Source organism: Hyposmocoma kahamanoa, unplaced genomic scaffold (assembly GCF_003589595.1).
Source record: "Hyposmocoma kahamanoa isolate Upper Pololo Valley unplaced genomic scaffold, ASM358959v1 102, whole genome shotgun sequence".
NCBI lineage: Eukaryota > Metazoa > Arthropoda > Insecta > Lepidoptera > Cosmopterigidae > Hyposmocoma > Hyposmocoma kahamanoa.
In genome coordinates, this window is record NW_020653337.1 from 6193233 (window position 1) to 6214345 (window position 21113).

Here is a 21113-nt window from a genome sequence, read left to right on the forward strand (position 1 = left end):
TCAGTTCGGACTACTGATAGGTAACCATTTAAACGAGCAATTGATCTAGAAACAGTGGACGGAATAGAAAGTAGATACATTCCGTAACATAATATAAATTCCGAAATATCCACAGTCATTCTTTTGTTTTCGTCATTTCTTCTGAATCACCAATTAATTTTAAACTGCCTCCGTGGCCGAACGGTTACCACGCCGGACTGCCACGCAGAGGTCCCAGGTTCGATTCCCGGGCCGGGAGAAATATTTGTATGACCTACATTTATTTCTCTCGTGAGTTTGGGTGTAATTTGTGGTTGTGTATGTGTGTGTCCATGGCACCCGCGACACAAGGTTTCCCTAGTGCGGGGTTATGTTGAGTGTGTGCGTTATTATTTACTCCCAAAAGAGCACATGTCCTGTTCCCCATACTCAATTCTACTCGAGTCAGAGATAACGTTGCCCCCGGGATTCGCACCAGGTGAAGCCTTACTAACATCTCATTATTTATTTACCAATGTGTTCCTGTTACGATCGTGATTCTAATATTAAAATCGTCGAAAATTGCGAAATACGGTTGGGAATGTAATATTCCGTATGGTTAATAAAAAAGAAAAACCGAATTGAGGGGGCAGAAATATGTTTTGTGTATTGAGTTTGAGTTTTGTAGCAGTAGCAGAGTTCCTTGTGAAAAACTGCCACCTTACCTATTTCTGCCGCCAAGCAGTATTGTGAGCATTACTGCGTTTCCGTTTCAAAGGATCTGTTGAAAACACAGGCATATGGGACTTGTCAACTTATGTCTCACAGTGACGGACACGGTGGCAGTGCCTCTCAGATCTTTAAGTGATTTAGAGCTCTGAGTGAGATCTTTTAGAATTGAGGGGAGATAAGCTCCGATATAACGTTTCAAAAAGGTCTCATGATATGATTTCAGGGGTATTCTAGTCACGAATTGCTATAGACATTTCGTGAACAATACGGTAAACCACCTGCGCTTATACATTTTTAAATTTGATGCCACGATTGCTAAACCTTTTGTTAGAAAATCCCTATAAAATTACCAGAGAATTTGCGTATTTTAAACGAATATTCTGACTGAATAGGGTGAGAATCGAGGAACAAAGAAATTTGTATAAAAGAAGAGTTAAAATGAAAAATAACAGAATTATGTTGCTACAAAGTTTTAACGTAAGAAATCTTTATAGAAAGCCTGTTTTAAAATCTTGATAAATGAGCCTAGAAAATTAAGAAGAATCCAGAACAGGAAGATCATAATTATATACCTACACAAGAGGGGGTGTACTCCCGTTCTCCTTTCGATATCCGTCCGAAACAATTACGGCCAAAAAAGTAATAAACGACCAAATTAAAAACCGCATGATATTAATGAAGCTTCATACTTCACATTGTCTTTTGATTTGGTAGAGTTTTACTTATTTGATTGTAATTGTTTCGGACGGAATGTCGGACGGTGGACGGGGATAGACTCCAAGACATTGATAAATTCTGAAGGCATACTACGTAGCGAGTAGTGGCGAGTCGAGTTATTTAACTCGGTTAACTCGAGTTACTCTTACTACGAGTCAACTCGAATTACTTTTTCATGAACTCAAGCTAACTCGGTTCGGTGTCCGCCCCCGCGCCGGGTCGAATACTTCAATCATACAGCGCGTCGGTGACCTTCGGAGCACGCTCGAGTCGCGAGCGATGGGCGAGTCGAGTTATTTAACTCGAGTTACTCCCACAACGAGTCAACTCGAGCTACTTTTTGTGGACTCGAGCTAGCTCGGTTCGGTTCCCGCCGAGTCGAATATTTCATTCATACAGCGTATCGGCTATTCGTTCTCACACGATCGGTTCGGCGATCTTACAGCACGCTCGAGTCGCGATGGGCAGGCCGATCGTGCCCAGCTCGGTGAATCATCGGTTCGAGTTCTACTCGCGACTCGCGGTTAATTCGAGTTACTCAAGTCGAGTCGAGTTAACTCAAGTTGCAACTCGCGTTAGCAGTCACGTCAACTCGAGCAACTCGACTTGAAAACAATACAGCTCGTCCCATCGCTAATAATACGTACTACGCATACAGACGGCCAGAGCTACCCAAACTTTATAATAAAAATAATGATAATCATTTTATTTTTCAGACAACAAACAGCCGAGTTTTGTTTGTAAACAATGTTGATTCTTATAAACTATGTTAGTAGTACTAAAAAATAATTTAAATTTAAATACATTTGAAATATAAATTATGGTTCATACGACGGAAGGCGAATTTCATCTACTGACAATGGTTTCCAGTGAAAAGATTGTTCCGCTGCTGGTGCCGCTTGGAATGTTCGGTAGGATAGTAATTGTAATGTAGCCAGGAGAGTAGTAGGCTCCGCAGTGAGTTTAACGTTCAGAATTCAAAAGGGTAAATAAATAGTGGTAATAAATCCAGTTTTATTAATATTATTCCCGTTTTATTAATATTTGTGATCTTTAAAATGTTTATCACACAAGAGATTTTTGGTAACTGGTAAACGGTTCAAAAAAAATAACGACAAGACGTATTCACTACCGCGATCGGATAGGGAGTGACGATGGTACGAGACAAAATCAAAATGGCGAGGCAAAGGAACTGTTAAAGAACGATTCAAAATTTAAAAACGAGTGGCCAGGTAGCGGAGAAAAGGTGATAAAAAGGTGGGATGACAATGTAAGGAGGTCACATCGTCACACCAGCATTGTGAATAAAGCATCCATCATCTTCATCATCATCATCAACCCATTTATAGATCCCACTGCTGGGCACGGGTCTCCTCTCAGGCGAAGATTTAGGCCATAGTCCGCCTGCTTCTTCTTATCGTGTCGATATTCTTTTATTTTAGGGCTACATTGACCTGAATAGTACGTTGCTACCTTAAATGTGCTGTCCGTGGCCGCGTAGAGATCTACCCTCGTACAGGTATTATGACACAAGCGACACAACAGTAAGTGCTGCATGGACTGTGTTGGGGCACCGCAGTCACATTGGGTTTGACTAGTATCCCTGACGATTTGGATACGATATCGTTATCCAACAGCGTTTACGGAGTTAGTCAGTGAAATAGATTATAAGAAAAATTAAAATCCTTCTATATATACGTTTTTAATACTTTAAAGGCCTAAAATATAGTAATTAGTCTTGATTGTTTATTATTAATTAATAAAATTGAACAAAATCCAGACTTTATTTAAAATAATAAGAGATTTCCATATTACATTCTTGCTATGTAAACAATGGGACGTTCGGTAACTTTTATTCGCTAACTGTGTTCTGAATAACGATTGTAGCCTTTGCCGGTCGAGAAGCTCGAGTAATCGTACGGGTGTGACGTCGTTTCGATTCCGTTTCGAATACGATGTTGTGAATAAAAATGAAAAGAAATCGGTCGACAACTGAGTTATCGTAAGGTTCTGAATCGACCCTCTGAAACCTCATTTTCACATTGTCCGCCACGCCGACCCGATGAGGGTTGGGGACTCCACACCTCTTCCGAGGGTTGTGGACCTTCTTTCGACATGTAGGTTTCTACACGATGTTTTCCTTCACCGAAAAGTTTACAATAAATTTCAAATTAAATCCTTATTCCTATCAACCCATCTTTAGTACAAAAATATTTTTCAAGTAAGAAGATGGATGCTTTATTCACGATAAAGTTTCGCTTGCTCCGTTGCTGTATACTTAGAGCGCCTTCAAATTAGACGCTTATAAAAAACGCCGACCTCACTTCCAGAAGCACACATTGCTCACGTTTCTCTTAATATATATACATATATACATATATACATATATGAGATACATATATATATATATGAGATTTGTAAATTTGTTCGCAATAACCAGAATTTGTTTAAAACGCCGTCAAAATTTTTATTACTTCACAAAAATAGATTAATGCTTCCAATGTCAAGATCTCTACATTGCTCTCGCCCTCATGACATGACTACAAAAATTTATAATCAACTACCTGATGCCCTGAAAAACGAAACTAATTATAGAACATTTTTTTTTAAACTAAAAGAATTATTAATAAATAAATACTATTATGATATTAAAGAATTTTTGAACGGAACTCTTTAACAAAAACTTTTTGCATTTGAAAACAGCTCTTACTCTGTTCCCTTCTATTTTGTTGTGTCCGAAAGAGTCCATGATGTGTGAGCTTTCTATTAAATAGGACCTTGTATACCATTGTGGAACGCAAATACCTAAGAATATTGTATTGTAAAGCGCTGCAGTGGCGTCTATGTGGCGCTGGAGAACGCCATTACTAATTTTTATACAATATTTAGAAGCGCATCTGCAGCGCCACTGTCACACCACTACGCCAACTTAATTTTCTGGTCATCTACGTTTTTATTTTCGCAACATTAGTTTTTTGTTTTTTTTTCGAATGACCATTACTGCGTCTCGGTTTTGAAGGGCACAGGCACATGGGACTTGTCAAATTATGTCTCAAGGTGACGAACGCAGTGGCAGCGACCTTTGAGCTGCACTGCAACTGTTTTGGATAGAGGCGTGTCGCTTACCATCAGACCCACGACTTGTTCGTCCCGCCACTAGGAATAATAAAAGTAATAATTTCAATATAGAGTATTAAAAAAACTGACCTCAAAAGTTTGTGGAATTACATCTATTTGCCATGTTTTATTGAAATTGATTACCAGAAAGTGCGCGACACTGAATTGATCTCCTAGTTTGCCACCCTTAGAGGTGTTCAAATTTAAATGAGAACAATACTGAGGTACCCTCTTTCCAACAAAAAGAGTCATCAAAATCGGTGCACCCTGGGGTTCTAACGTAACTAACATACATACAAAAAAAAAGAAATGCAGTCGAAAACCTTCGTTTTTTAAGTCTGTTAAAAAACAAAATAAGGCTATTTACATTTAAAACAGAAAATGACCTAAATATTTGGTTACGCCAACTAGTTCATTAAAGGTAAGGAAAGGTAATTTTTTTGTGTTCATGAAAGGTACCGAGATATTGTATAAAGTTAGTAGTGGCGAGGAGCCACACCACAGACACGTAAGTGCAGCGCTTCTACAAGCATCTAATTTGAAGGAGCCCTTGGTTCAAAATCGTAATATTTTGCAATATACTGCATTATTATACAAAGGCAGCGACATGTAAAAGGTTTCACGCACACACAAGTCCCACAATATTTTCCCATAAACATCTTGACGTCGCGTAATTGCCTGACATCAATTGAAGCTATCCCCGCTATCCCCATGAAGAATGTAATCACGAGAGACAACAATCAATCATGCTACCCTGCACTGATTCGCCATTGAGGTATAAATACATACCTAGATAAGAAACGTGTACGATAATTTACCTACAGTCTGCTATATGCGAGCGAGATTACAATGTTAAGCAAATTTTGAAATATCTACCTTTGTGGTTAATATTGATTGATAAAAAAGTCCGTGCGGTATTAAAGCATAAATAAAAAGTATTAAAAAATAGACATCAATGTTTAATGAATTGTTGATTTACAATCTTTTGCCCTCTTTCGAGTAGTTTTACAAATCCTCATTCATAAAAAATCCTGTCTTAACATGTAAAATACTTCTAAAGAGTCATTTTAATGGTCTCGTCACCATCAAAGCCGTGTCCTTTCAAAGAATTTTGTAAAGACTAAAAACAAAATCTGAAGGGGCTATGTCAGGCGAGTACGGTGAATGAGATAACAGATCCCAACCTTACTTCAGTAGCTTCTGACTGCTTTGTAAAATGTATGTCGTTTGCCAATATCATGATGAAATACGACATCTTTACGATTCCACAGTTCTTGGATTTTGGTTTTTCATGAATTATGAACTGAAACCCATCCCAAGTATTCTTAAAAAAGTTATGCTACAATCTACAATGTTATTTTTAAAATGACCGTAGACAATATCACACAAAAATCTTTTTTTTTAAGTTAGCTACAGTGGCAAAAACCACGCGGACTTTTAAGCCAACACATTATTAACTGTATATATATAATGACTGAATACCGTTATTATGGTACTCATAGTATAAGGAATGCCTTGGTTTGAGATTAGGTGTCTGGCACATTATTATTGTAATAAAACAGGTCACACTGTGGCAAGAAACGTGTTACTAATGATATAGTCGTTTAAAACATCTCTTCAGAATGTGATTTATTTCCAAATTTCCAATTCAATCGATAACGATTGATTTGGAAATTGAGTCGTTGACGATAGTGATAACGCTATCAAATTATTTGAAAGTATTTCCACTCATATTTCACTACGTGGCTCACAAACTGCCAACACTGATAGTAATTATTTACCATTATTTACATTGGCATTACATGACAATTTAGAAGGGTTCGAAGTGATAATTATTATTGACAATTATCATGATAATTATTTAGATATTTATAAAATGTATTTGAAAAAAAAATGCTAGTGCTAGCAATGTCGTGGCATGTAATAATATAATAACAATATAATAACGCACACACTCAACATAGCCCCGCACTAGGGAAACCCTGTGTCGCGGGTGCCATGGACACACACATAGACAACCACAAATTACACCCAAACTCACGAGAGAAATAAATGTAGGTCATACAAATATTTCGCCCGGCCCGAGAATTGAACCTGGGACCTCTGCGTGGCAGTCCGGCATGGTAACCGTTCGGCCACGGAGGCAGTTAATAAAGTTATGTGTTTGTATCCGACATGTATCCAAACATGTGAAATCAAAAAATCCAAATCAATCTCAAAAAATTCACAAAGCAAAACGTTTTCCTAAAGATTTTTCTTCGTGTTTATATTTAATACAAAAATTGAAGAGGCAAAACTACAAATCAGCAAGGATAATTACCGGATAATTAAATTTATCGAATTATTATTAAAGAAAATAAATATCTTGATAATTCACAAACTCTGCAAGTTAGACATTTACAATTCAGGCAAATGGCTTGACGATGTGGAGTTACCCGTTTACAAATTCAACTCACCCTTAACACTCATGATTGCACTCGCAGTGCGAACTATCTATCAATCACAGCCCCACTGATTCGCCGTTTACCAAAAGGTGCTAACAGCGTTCGTTTGTGATTAATGATGTTTTACCTTTATATTGATGTCATTTTGATATAGGGCGTGGGAGACGTAAAGATTTATAATGTTCGAACTGGCTGGTAATGCCTGATGGGTTTCGATTGTCTACCAATTTAAAGTTTATAATGTAAGTGCGTTCACCTTACTGCAGGCCGTTCTTTACTGGGTTTGCCTTGACGTGGCCGCCACTCCAGAACAAACCAGCTCCATTGGCCATCAGCTCTCCTGCAGACATTCCCGTCTCACTGTTACTAAAGCTTACTGTTAGTTCTCTAACGTATGTCTTTCTTAGGAATTCGGTCTGTCTAGAGAAACCCCAAGCATAGCTCGCTCCAATGCACTTTGCACTACTTTAAATTTGTAGATGAGGCTTGTTGTTAATATCCACGTGCAGGCTCCGTAAGATACAACCGGTAGAACGCACTGGTTGAATGCCTTTGTTTTTAGACTTTATGGTATTGACGACCTGAAGATGTGGCTAAGTTTCTCAAATGCCGTCCAGCCCGAGCAAATTTTGTAAGTATCATAAAATTATGAATGTATTTTTTTTTTCTATGTTAAAAAGTATAAATGGCGGCTGTATGTAACCTTTTAAGACCCTGCTAGACTACCACTATAATTTCGTTAACTTTATGGATCCATGCCTTTGTGTGGATGTCACTTGTAATACTTGCTAGTTAATGCATTAACTATTATGAAGTTTGATAAGAAAACTTGTAAATAGACAACTCTAACTCAGAAATTAAAAAATCGGGAAAATCATCTTTATTTGGATAATTTCCTTCCATGCAATAGGAAGCAGGGTTGAAAATTACCAAGACATTTATTTTCTTTGATAATTGTTATGATAATTGTCCAATATGTATCCGATAATTATCCATGCTGATCATATGCTGATTCTAGTTTTTCCTCTTTAATTTTTGGACTAAAAATGACAAACTGTGAGGAAACTTTAACTTTAACTGCCTCGGTGGCCGGACGATTACCATGCTGGACTGCCACGCAGAGGTCTCGGGTTCGATTCCCGGGACGAGAAAAATATTTGTATGGCCTACACTTATTTCTCCCGTGAGTTTATCTTGTGTGGCCATGGCACCCGTGATACAGGATATCCCTAGTGAGGGTAATGAGTATGTGCATTAAAAAAAAACAAATATACACTAAGAAACATTTTTGGGAAAACTACTTAATTTGTGACTTTGTTAGACTGATATTTGACAAGTTTGGATACGTCTGATACAAACACATGGCTCCACATTGCTAGCGGAAATATTTTGTTGTTCCAATTAATTTTATAAATATTAAAACAATTATCAAGGTACATTTATAAAAATAATTATCACTTTGAACCCTGATGGGAAGGTAAAAAAGCTCGTCAAGTTTGACACTTTGAACTTTGGACCGTTCTTCTTATTTATTAAACATGCACTTAACCCTGTACTTAACAAAAATATATCTATGTAATTCATTGAACGATATATTATTGAACAGCTCTGTTAAAATGTCCTTGTGTTTAACGCTTCAGTCCCGAGATATATAAGCCAGTTTTAGGGTGCGTCCCCTTATAAACTTTTGAACTACATATGCAATAAATTTAAAAAATCAGGAATATACCACTTAGTTGTTAATAAAATTATAATAAATTTTGTAACAATAATGCTGAGTAAATATCCCTTGTATCGACAGAGGTCCCATATAGATATAAAGGTCCCTATCCTAGCGGATAAACAATTTGTGGGTCTGAATTCGCGTCACCAATTAAATGCTTTTTTTGCTCGCTAAACATATGCATAATTATACCAAAAAAGAAAAATATTTACCTAAAGCACATTACATTTTGACACTTATCTCTTATTGTATACTAAATGAAGTTGAAACGGTATGTGTATGTGTATATGTGTGTTTATAACAAAAATAATAATGTAACAACGTCACGACCCGAGCGAAGTGTAAGCATTTACTTGCTTCATTATACTATGGTCGAAGTTTCCACACTTTTCCCATCGAAACTCTTAAGCAGATCACATATAGAACAAACATACTTTTACGAAACAGACACCAAATTCTATTCAACAAAAATATCTGCTTATGTTCAGAATTACAAATATTGCAATTCATAATCTAACACTCGATAATCAGACACTCTTTGGGAAAAACCAACAAGTTTCAGACTAACAAACTGTACGTGGAAATGTTTATTTTAATCATTTGCCACGTACCATTTTAACCGATAACGTAATGAAATGTGCCTACAGCACGCAATGACAAAGTACTCAACTTATGCAGCTAATATTGAACGTTAATTTATATAAGTACAGCTGAAGCTACTCTTATGAGCAAAAAATTAAATAGATTTCATGGTTTTTTTTGTCTGATACGAAGTTAAAACGATAATCGTTGTTTCGTATTTCTGGTTTCATGGTAGACCTCCTATTCGCAGTAGACGGATTCGATAATTATAAACTCGCTTTTGTTTATTTTATGCACTTATATGTCATTTTGCCCCATCATAAATTGAGGGGTAAGCCAAAAAAGGGTACGCCATTGTACTGAAGTTCATTTTTAGAAGTGCAGTATTTTTCGTAGTAAATTAATAGAAAACTCTTCGACGTTAAAATTCATGCATTATTAATAACAATAACTAACTACTTAATAACAAGAAAGTAGTTGTGGTGCAATTACCCCGAATTATACCGACTGACAAACGTCTTATGTCAGTCATAAAAAGGCTTTTAATCACTTTTTAACCGACTTCAATAAACATGGATGGTTTAAATTTGACTGTTATTTTTTTGTATGTTACGCGTTTACTCCGACATTTGTATACCGAATTAATTTTTTTTCTTACAAATAGGTTACCTCAGTGACCTTATTCAAATTTGACGAAAATATTTCACCTCTGAGAGTGGCATATTAGGGGATGAATCTGTTTTATTGCATTTCACACACTTTCCGTTAACCGATTTCAATAAAACTTGGCAAATGAGATGAAATTTCACAAACTTTTGAGGTTGTTCATTTTTATGAATTATTGAGTTCAAAATTGAATATAGACTTTTGTAATACTACTCCGTTGTTCCTTACAAAAGGAATTTAAGTGTCTTAATACATATTTAGTAAATCGATCTCGATTCAATCATTGCCATGGAATACATTACCGTTTTTTTTTTGTGCTGCACACAGTGTACAATCAACCAAACCAACATACATTGTGTAGGAAGCATCTATTGATGCGACACAATAGAAATCTCCCTAACGATATCGATTCGCCTTCTATTTGGCAAAGCTAATACCGAATTATTCTATAAGCCATGCGGTCGAAAAAAAAATATACAAACGGTCCATTCCGATGTCAGTAGCAAATAGAATTTTGATTATTTTTAACAGACTTAAAAAAAAGGAAGAGCTTCTCAATTCGAGTGTATGTTTTTTTGTATTTATGTTACGCGATAACTCTAATTTGTAAACCAATTTTGAGGATTTTTTTTTGTTGGTAAGAAGGAAGAAAATATTCCACCTCTAAGGGTGGCAAACTAGGGGATGAATGACTTTTGAGGTCGGTTTTTTTTAGTACTCTATATTGAGATTATTATTTTAATTATTGTATCCGTTTTGATGTACTATAAAGTATTTTTGTATTTAATGGTATTGTACCTAAGTACATACATACATTTACATCTAAATATAAATTGTAATATAGGAAATGAAACCTCTAAATGGAGTATATTTATTTTTTCAAATAAACCAACGTTTGGTCACATGAGACGCATAGATGTATACACGATTTATTTCCGAAAAATAGTTTCATTTCCTATGTGTAATAATCGCCTGAAAACCGCCGAACTGATAATTTTAAAATATTTCCATCCACGTTGAACAATGGTTTCGGGTAGAAAAATACCTCACAAATACTATTTATTATACCTTTAAAAATATCATAAAAGTTATATGTTTAGTCAAATAAGTATAAATTTAAACGTTTTTAGATTAATCTAAAGTCGATTTGGGAACACACCGCTCCGATAATAGCAGCATGTCATAGTTTTATAATATAAAATCATCACGTGCACGGCACAGGGTTCTAAATTAGGGGACCCCTTGATAAAACTATTTGTCAAGTTGTCGACGCTTTAAAAAAAATTGACAAAATAGCGCAGTTGCGAATGCTCTTGGGGTTTTCATGGATTTGTTCGGGGTGTATTGCATTTTTTTATATTTATTTCGAGTTTAATTATTCAGCGTATTTATTACTCTATGCAGTAGTCGTGTTATGGGAGCAAAAATAGGCGCTCTTCTTCCTGAAAACATTTCAAGGAAATTACATACGTAGAGGTAATATCAAAAACAGTATCTCTACCAGGAGTTTAGACCCCGAGATTACTTAATAATACTTTTTTCAAGCAAATTGTACTGCGTCCCCTAGCGTCCATAAAAAGAAATAATAATTCATATGATAATATTTTACCTACGCGGCCTGTAGCGACAACTGTCATTGTAAAATCCTGTCTTTTACTATTCATTACTTAGAATAAAAATAAATTAATAATGCTCAAGAAAAACAAACATAGTTAATTCATCATTATAAAGAATGATTTTGTTTTTACGAACGAAATATAGAAATAAAACTTGGATTTAATTCCTTGCACTGTAATCAATATTGTGTAAATTAATACACACGAATATGGAAATCAAAACTTCAATGTTTCCCTCACCTATTAGTCCATCAGCACAGCAAAGGAAAAGCGTCCACCACAGCAATCCAAAAAGCGTGAATCGCCGGGACGCGCTCACCATTTTTCCAAAATCACATTTTTCCCCTCCATTCCAACTACTTCATGTAAACAACACCATATTAATTACTAATCACTAGATCATCCTTTAAACAGGGCAATGGCTTTTTCTATACAGTATATATTTAATAAATTGGATTTAAGGTTGAACGACTTCGAACGTAAACACGCGTGGATTGGAACATCAATCGACACACCCACTCCGTTCAAAAGCTTGCGCGGTACTGAATTTCGCTTCGATTCAAACGAATGATTACGAGCTGTAGGACGTAGGGAGTTCAGAAAAAGCTACATCTCTCGTAGCAAGTACTACGCGTACCGTTAGCAACACAAACCGCATTTGTAGCTTGTTGTGTATTGTGTTTTATACAAAGCTGCTGAGTAGTCTTCGGCGCCGCGCAAACGTGTGTTTTGTGTTGGATACAAGCAACAGACAACTTGAAACGAATATTCTTTAGTCAACGATTACGGCAACCGCAAATGTATGAAAATTGAATATTCGGTTCTATACTACAAAGGTTTAGGTAACTAACTAAATGTAAACAAACCGTAATGAAGTATTTTATGAGACATTACCTGGTTACTTATTGCAAAATTATAATGAACTTCTTGAAAATAGTTCTAAATATACATATGATAATATTTTCAAGTAATAAACAACATTTCGAACTACCTATTTAAATAGTACTAAATGTATAATTATAAATATAATATTTAAAAAAAGATGTTTAAATAACACGTATTACACCTTACCTACGATAAACAACCTTAAATAAAATTTTGCCTATAAGAAGATGACAACTAATAATATGCAACCAAATCAAAGAGGACAGTAGTAATACGGCGTATGAAACTCACTACTAAATTTTGTATTTGACCGGTTAACTGCGTGACAATTGAAGTTTGTTTATATACTTTTAGCATCGAGTATATAATATACTCGATTACCTTATAGTTAATTACCTTTATACTATAGTTGCCGTTTGCTTGTCTCCAACACAAGACACACTCTGAATAACGAAAATTAAAACGCTTACCTTCTAAAGCAAGGCTTAAGGCTCCCAAGTCGATTATGTATACTTTTTGTACGGTAGGTGTAAGAAAATGTCATGAGAATCTCGAAGGTCTAACTCTACAAAGACGTTTTGTAAATGTTTTTACTAGCAGTAAAGCTCCTTACGAAAACGTTTCCCTGTGTTTACTTCATTCTCCTGAATTAATCCCCCTAAGTTTCCTCTATGAAAATAGTGTCAGCATACATATATTAAACAATGCTCTATTTAAAAATCCACGTCAAAGAATAATGGTGACATATATTTTTGCTACCACTTTAAAAAAAATAAGAACCCTTGCGAATTATAACCATAGACAATATAATATTATACTGCTACTATCATAACATCATAAAATATTTATAATTACAAATTAAAATAGAATGTGTATGGCAATTCGTATCTTATATACAATCATTGTCATACACCAAATATTGTTTTATTTGTTTTTTATCATGCCAAACATTTATTACAGACAAACAATATTGTCGACACTGAACAGACTTACATTACTCACACAGAACAGAAGTCCATTTTCTACCCAGGTTGCTGCGAGAGGCCATTGAATTTAAAAAATATCCTAATTTCAACAGGGAAGATTATTTCTCCGTACAACTTTTCCTTTGATATCCAATTTTTCCTCTCATGAAAAATCCTAAGCAGCCAAAGCCGAATTTACATTTGTCTGATGTGTCGTGTCGTGACACGTCAGAACGGTGTCGGTATCATACATTTACTTTACATCTGACGTGACGGCTTGTGTAGTGTCGCATTAGAAGCGATCTCGATCTGCGTCAGGACGGGTGAGATGTGCATACGCCAGTGCTGTGTTGTGACGCGTCAGACGAGGGTATTGATTCAAAATATCGTCAGAAGGCGTCAGAACGCAATATATAGATGTGAACACTAGCCATGACGTCAGAGCTCATCACGACACGTCACGTCAGACAAATATAAACGCGGCTTAAGACTCTGCAGTCTTAACAGTCGTAGAACTGTTACTACGGGTCGTATTCCAGAACTCTACTCAATGCTCAAGTCAGGACTTCAGTATGATTTAAAGCACTAGAAATCATACTCGAGTCCTTGCCATTAGGGTCGTATTTCCAGTGCTTTAAATCATACTGAAGACTTGACTTGAGCATTGAGTAGAGTTCTGGAATACGACTCTAGGTCTTCATTTTGTTTCTAATTTCCTTTTAAGGCTTTAATTTAATTTATTTAATATTCATATTGTTAAAATACAATGTTTCACAAAACATAATATGTACTACAAAGTTATAATAAATGTTCTTTGGTAAATTAAAATTAATAACTATTTTGACCATAATGAAAAATATGGTGATTTGCATTAATACTAGACATAATTAGTTGATGACTTTACCATCTCAGTCAGCCGTGACCATGGGACCTGTAAAGAGCCCGAAACGTTGACTTGTTTGAAAAAAAAATGAAATATACGCGAATTAGAACCGATCCAAAAAAAAAATTTTCTTTTTCAATATGTAACAATCGCGAAAACCATATTTTCTTTCGGTAGGTTTTCACACAAAAACTGGAGAATAATAGAGCAACGATGATCGAACACGAAACAGATCTGTTTTATATCTGCATTATTCTAGGTTCCGTTCGGCACGACAAGAGCAATATCTTAATTGCATGACACTTCAATTTAGGAGACAAAGCGTCTGTTGGAAAAATAACATGACGTATTTATCAATGGAAAGAGGAAATTCGAGTTTAGGAAAATATTAAGCGCATAGTTGCGTGTCAAATAAAACAGAGTAATATTATTACCTAATCATTATATCGCTACTTTTCCAGAATAGTGATCCAAACCAAATGAATATATTTTTTCTCGTATCGCACACCTGTATTCTGAATGTGTTGAAGTGATGGATAAGACACCGAGTTTTCCATTGGTTAAAACAATCAACGTTATAACATTGGGCCGACACTTATACATTTGGCCAGTATTGAGTGCTACTAGATACGACTCAATTTCTTTTAAATCATACTAAAAATCAGTTAGGTGTTTTTGAGATAGGTCGTTATTCTAGAAAGCCATGGATATGTAAAGATTGAAGTTTTTGAACCTACACGGCGTATTTTATACGCACCGCAGACGCACGGTAGACGCGCGTATGTATCACACGTTTTGATAAGGTGTTTCTTAATTTCAGTTAGTTTTTGTGATGAAGCAACTACATGAAATTCTAAGTGTAAGCTCCAGTGGAGTATAGAACCTTCTTGCTTGCAACGCGATGTTTGAATCGAGACACTACAGCGCGTCTGAAGCCCGTAACCGCGAAGATGACGCGCGATTACGGCGCTGTAAACGCGTGTTTGTGATACGCGCGTCGTCGGCGCATAAAAGTGTTTGTGGTACCGTCGTTGTTTCCGATTTCCATAACACAAGTGCTTTAGCTACTTACTTGGGGATCAGAGCAACGTATTTGTAATGTTGTCTAATATTTATTTATTTATTAGTTTTTCAATAGAAATAGACTATTTTGCAAAGTAAAATTACAATGGCTAGGAAGACTTCTTTAATATCTAATATAGTGTATTTTGTATACTTATATATTATTAACCTCAAAAACTACAAAAAAAAATCGAAAAATTATTTACGTAGCTTCTTTTATGTATTTGATATTACAGTGTTTTGGTTTGACACGGCAGTACAGTCCAGCAAGTTGATAAAGTCATCGTCGCGACTAATTCATAGAACCCTAATTCGATAATTGTACTATAAGCAGTTGAGTCTTAGTTGCAGGAAGGTTACCATATTACCGTAACTTCATCGGATTTACGTAGTTATAACATAACAAATTTCAAGTCAAATAAAATAAATATTCATTACATGATTGAGAGCACTAGGGCTTCTGACAGATTGACTGCATGTTTGCAATTAATGCGTAAAGTCGTAATCAACTTCGTGCAGACGATACGTCGACTGCATGAAGTTGATAACGACTTCACGCATTAACTGCATGCAGTCGAAGCCGACTCTCGCCGCTTTATATGCAGTTAGATTACATGATCAAAGGCACGTCTGCTCGCCTCGAGAATTTTGCATGGAGTGAAAATATTTGTGAACAATCATTGATCTACCAATAAAGAACAATCCAAAATTTCAAAAGTAAATGGCCAAGAACCAGAGAAAAGGCTGATAAAAAAGACGAGATGACGATGAAGGAGGTCGCATAGTCGCACAATTAATGTGTGAAGTCGTTATCAACTTCTTGGAGTCGTGGTCTCGGCGTCATAAAGTTGATTACTTCACGGATTAACCACAAGCATGCAGACAATCTGTTAGCAGCATTAGTGAGAAAAGAGCTAATGATCTTTAAACAGATGAACTCATATTATTTATCAAACAATAAGCGTTGTTGAAGAACCAACCCGATCAACGTGATCTTCAAATAAAAAAACCGTTTTAAGATAAGTCTAGGTATAGGTAGGTAGGTAGCTAGTCCATTGCTAGGTAGTCCGTTTGGGAGTCACGGTGCCACAGACATATCTACAGACACTAAGATACACAGAAAAAGGCTTCAAACTCCCCTCTTTTTGCAGCGAGGTTTAAGGCAAGGCATTACAACACGAGCCTAGATTTGTGGAGGTGAGGAGTGGGGGGTCGCCTCGCGTCCCGCAGTCCGCGCGCTGTTAATTAATATGAATAAAAAAGGAACAGGCGGAGAAAATTTGGCACAGATCCGACGTCTACAAGCGCCCTATGGCGATTGACGCGACGGGACAACGGGTGGCGCGGCGTGTCGTTTTAGGGCGCTTTGCCATTATGTCGTCACGTTTTATTATCGTTGGACGACTGTCGTGTCTAGCCTGTTCCCATATCACGACTACCTGTCATGGACGATTTTTTATCGTTGAACGACTATCGTTACTAGCTGTTCCCACTAGATCGTCACGACAAGGATGTCGTTTGCACGACAGAATCGTTTGATGCCCTGCAGTCGATTTTATGTTCTTTTGGAAGCCGGTAGTGTGTGTTCGCTCGAAATGGATGACGACGAAATTTTAATATTTTTTTAATCGATCGACAATCTGTCGTCACGACATAGTGGGAACGCGCCCTTAGGATAAATGTGAATTTAATAACTAATAGAGCTTCAATTGAAAACCAAAATTTAGTATGTTCTCAGTAATACTTAAAGAGAAATTTCTCCATATAAAAGTTATGTACAAAGTTAAATATTTTGTTCTGAAATAATTCGTTTTATGCTTTTTTTAGCCTGTTTTCAGGATTTTATATGATCTGATAAAGTACATCCTATCGTGTAACGCATTATTAGCACATGATTTAGACAATATACTTAGGTGTATAGTATATTTTTTGTAAAACCGCTATTTAATAGTAAATATCTAAACCATTTGATCGAACAAAATTGTTTTTTCCGCTTCTCCTCCGGTAACACGCCTAAAATAGAAAACGTTATCGATCACAGAAAACAATGACACGAAATCAAACGAGTCTCCATAAGTAGCCGCCAAAAGAAATCGAACTACACTACACTTTAACATGCAAGACAACGCCCCAGTATCGGTAAGCCCTGAACGGTGTCAACAAGGGCCAAGAACAAAGGACCCAGCGAGTAACCCTGAGGAAGTCTACTCACGTGTACTACGTCCTGTTTGAAAGCGTTATTGAAAGTTCAAATGAGATGTTGTTTAGTTGATGACGCTATCTGTATGGTAATCCGTTGATTAAACTCAACAACTTTTTATGTCACGTACTAACTATAGTTAATAATTTCTTGCTTAAACACTTTGAACCTTACAATTTTTGAACCTTTACTCGTTCCGGCGTGAGCCAGGGAAGTAACCTGGGCCCAACGCTATTTTTAATTATAGTAGACGACTTCAGGACATGTATTGGGGGTGCACATTCTCTATTGTTTGCAGACGACCTTAAAGTAATACACCCCATAGATCAAGCTTCTGATTGCGAGTCACTTCAACGGGTGATCGCTGCTGTAACACAGTGGAGTGCAATTAACAGTTACCACTGAATGCACTGAAGTGTAAAACCATTTCTTTCACTCGATCCAGTGATCCAGTTCGCGCTAATTATAACCTCTCAGGTATTCCACGTGTCCGTGTTAGTACAATTCAAGACCTAAGATTAACATTGGATACCCGAATAAGCATGGGTGACCACATAATTAATATCTGCAAATTTGCTAGCAGGATGCTGGGTTTCATAATAAGGACAGCGTCTCACTTCCGTGACGCAAATGTTGCTGTGTTACTGTACCGTTGTACACGTTACAAACGTCAACGTTACAAATAATTTCTTCGTATGGAACACGACGAGGAGCTACCGCGTAATTCAAACCCTTTCGCAAAAACTGAATAAGCAAACTGATCTAATATTTTGTTCGATAAGTTTATTACATAAATATATTTATTACGTAAATTGACGGTATAGCGATGGGCTCCCCGGTATCTCCCATTGTTGCCGATATTTTCATGGAAGACTTCGAGGAGCGAGTTTTAGCCATGACCCCAGCTAGGCCGAAGATTTTCAAACGGTACATTGATGATACTTTCACAATATTACCTAAAGATAGCATACCTTCTTTCTTGGACCATCTTAATTCTTTTAGTACTAAGATCCAATTTACTATGGAACAAGAGAATTGTGGTACTTTAGGTTTCTTAGATGTTTTAATTAAAAGGAATCCTAATAACGCCTTAGGCCATACTGTACTTCGAAAGAAAACCCATACAGATAAGTATAGCAATGGTAATTCCCATCACCATCCTAGCCAGTTAGCTACCGTGGGCAAATCTTTGTTTCAGAGAGCACATGGTGTATGCGACAGTAATCATCTGGCAGGGGAACTTCAGCATATAAAGCAAGTCCTACATGCGAATAAGTTGAAGATTCCACGCCAATGCCGCAGGCCCCGTGTGAAACCACCAACAGCCGAGCGAAGACCTGCCATCTTACGTTAAGTGAGAGGTGTTACAGACAAGATCGAAAGAGTGAACTTAATAAAAATTCATTCAATAAAATAATTTGTAAACCTTTATGTAGCGTAAATTGGAATGTTTTCTTTGTAAAATTAAAAATAAGGTGTTTAATTAATAACTATTGTAACTAGTGAAAAAATAGGGTGGTTTGCATCAATATTAGACATAACTGGTTGAAGACTGTACCACCTCAGTCAACCGTGACCATGGGACCTGTAAAGGGCCCGAAACGTCGGTTTGTTTGAAAAATATACGCGATTTAAATCCGGAAAAACAGTTTCATTTCCTATAATTATAACATTTTTCAAACTATTGAAACATGGTGTAACCACTGTAAAACCAGCATGGCAAAAATTTATATCGGCTTTGTTACATTTTTTCTATAAAATTATTCAATATATAATTCCATACAATTAAAATTAATTACGTTCTTGACTACGTAAGCCCTATTCATACTATAGATTGAAATGGGCTTATTGCCGGTTTCTTCCGCTAGATGGCGCATGAACGCTAGTGCTTGCTGTACTGTCACTCTATAGCACATTACCTGCTAACTTTCATATTAATGTTTAAACCAAAACCTGTTTTAGTTTTTTAACACCTGTAAAATAGCCACGTTGATCTCGCCATCGCCGCCGCCAGACGAAAAATCATCAGCGCCCATTGTTTTAGATTCAGGCATATATTTTGTCCCGCCAAACTGAACTCTACCTCCTAAGAAATAGACCCTAGTCTAGTTTAGGCGCATGTTACGCCCTTCTCTTATCATCAGTTTTAATATTAACACGTACAAGTAGTCAAGGATAGGGTAGATACTTTAATATTATCTAAACGCTGTTTAGGCGACTTTTTAACTCGGGTGACTTACCATACAAAATTTAATAAAACTATAAATTCACTTAGCAAATCATTTATTTTGTGGAGTTATTAATTAAATACATTACTATAATATCTAATCTAAGTTACTTTATTAATTAAATTACATTCTCTCTTAAAAAGTACTATCATTTATGTATGGGAACTGTTTTTACGCTCACTACCAGATAACGTTGCCCTAACTTTATTTTGTAGTTGATTATTGGTCCAGTAAATCCAGTAATAAAAATCGTGGTTCTATCTTTAAATTCTAAAGTTACTTTAGCGCCATTTTACAGCAAGAATCAACTGCTATAAAAATAAAATAACATTTTTTTTCTGGCCATGTGACCAAGTGTTTTTTTTTTACTTTTATTCATCTTTTTTTCATAATTATTAACTTAGACAGAAATATAGTAAACTATTAGGGCAAATAAATTATAATTTTAATTTTTAATTATAATTAGTATGAGCAATTTTTTTATATCGTACAATGGCCGTAGATGACTGGAAATTACAAAAAAGAAATTGAAAAAGCATTGTCACAAATGGATTGTTGTTAGACTACTATTGAAAACGACAATTTATGCCAGAAACAAAATATAAAAAACTATACATTCAAAAATTAAGTAACATGGCTAACCCAATTTTACTTGGTGGCGCCGACCTCGACAACCGCGTTGCATTAAAAAAAAATTTATATTAAATACTTTGCACGGTCTTCAGTACATTCTACGGGCCAGTACATTATAACAGCGTTTGTCGAACACTTGTCATCTAAACCGGGGCTTAGTCTATGGTTAATAGTGTTGAAAGTTTTCTGTGCAAGCGGCGCGGTCAGCGCAGGATAGCAACTATACAAGGTAACAAAATTGGACAAACAAAAAAAACTTAAATGCTAAAAGTGAATGAAGTTCTATATGTGATATTAATATAATTTAAATATTTAGAGCTCACCATCACGTCATTGTGTTTGCCTTTTTAAACTTAATTATTAATAAGTTGGACGCAGTGCCAATCTTATTAAGTCGATAAGTAATCCTTATATCTAACTACTAAACTAAACAACATATAGAAGAATCACGATATTGTTCTCTCATAATAAAACATTCAACGTGTAGCATTATGTTGCCGACGTATTGAGTGATGTTTCGTTCAATCTGCAGACGGCAGCACATTAAGCTACAAATTGACAGATCTTGTTCCGTTGCTCTGGAGGCGATATTGACCAAAAGTGTATAGCTTGATGTGCTGTTGACTGTACCTACGCGTTCTAGGCGACACTATCAACCTGTTACAGTTCCCTTAGCGAGGAGTGCTTTCATAAAAAATAGTT

The 21113-nt window shown here is 36.1% G+C and overlaps 1 protein-coding gene across 1 annotated transcript in view; it reads right to left on the minus strand.

Moving 5' to 3' along the window:
* The window catches only part of LOC113235390, a 203975-nt gene extending 192002 nt beyond the window's left edge, over positions 1 to 11973 (minus strand). Inside the window, exon 1 of the mRNA XM_026471071.1 lies at positions 11796 to 11973. Coding sequence (XP_026326856.1) covers positions 11796 to 11877 — 82 coding nt within the window. The 5' untranslated portion in view covers positions 11878 to 11973. The remainder of the gene's footprint in view (positions 1 to 11795) is intronic.
* Positions 11974 to 21113: the final 9140 nt, after the last annotated feature.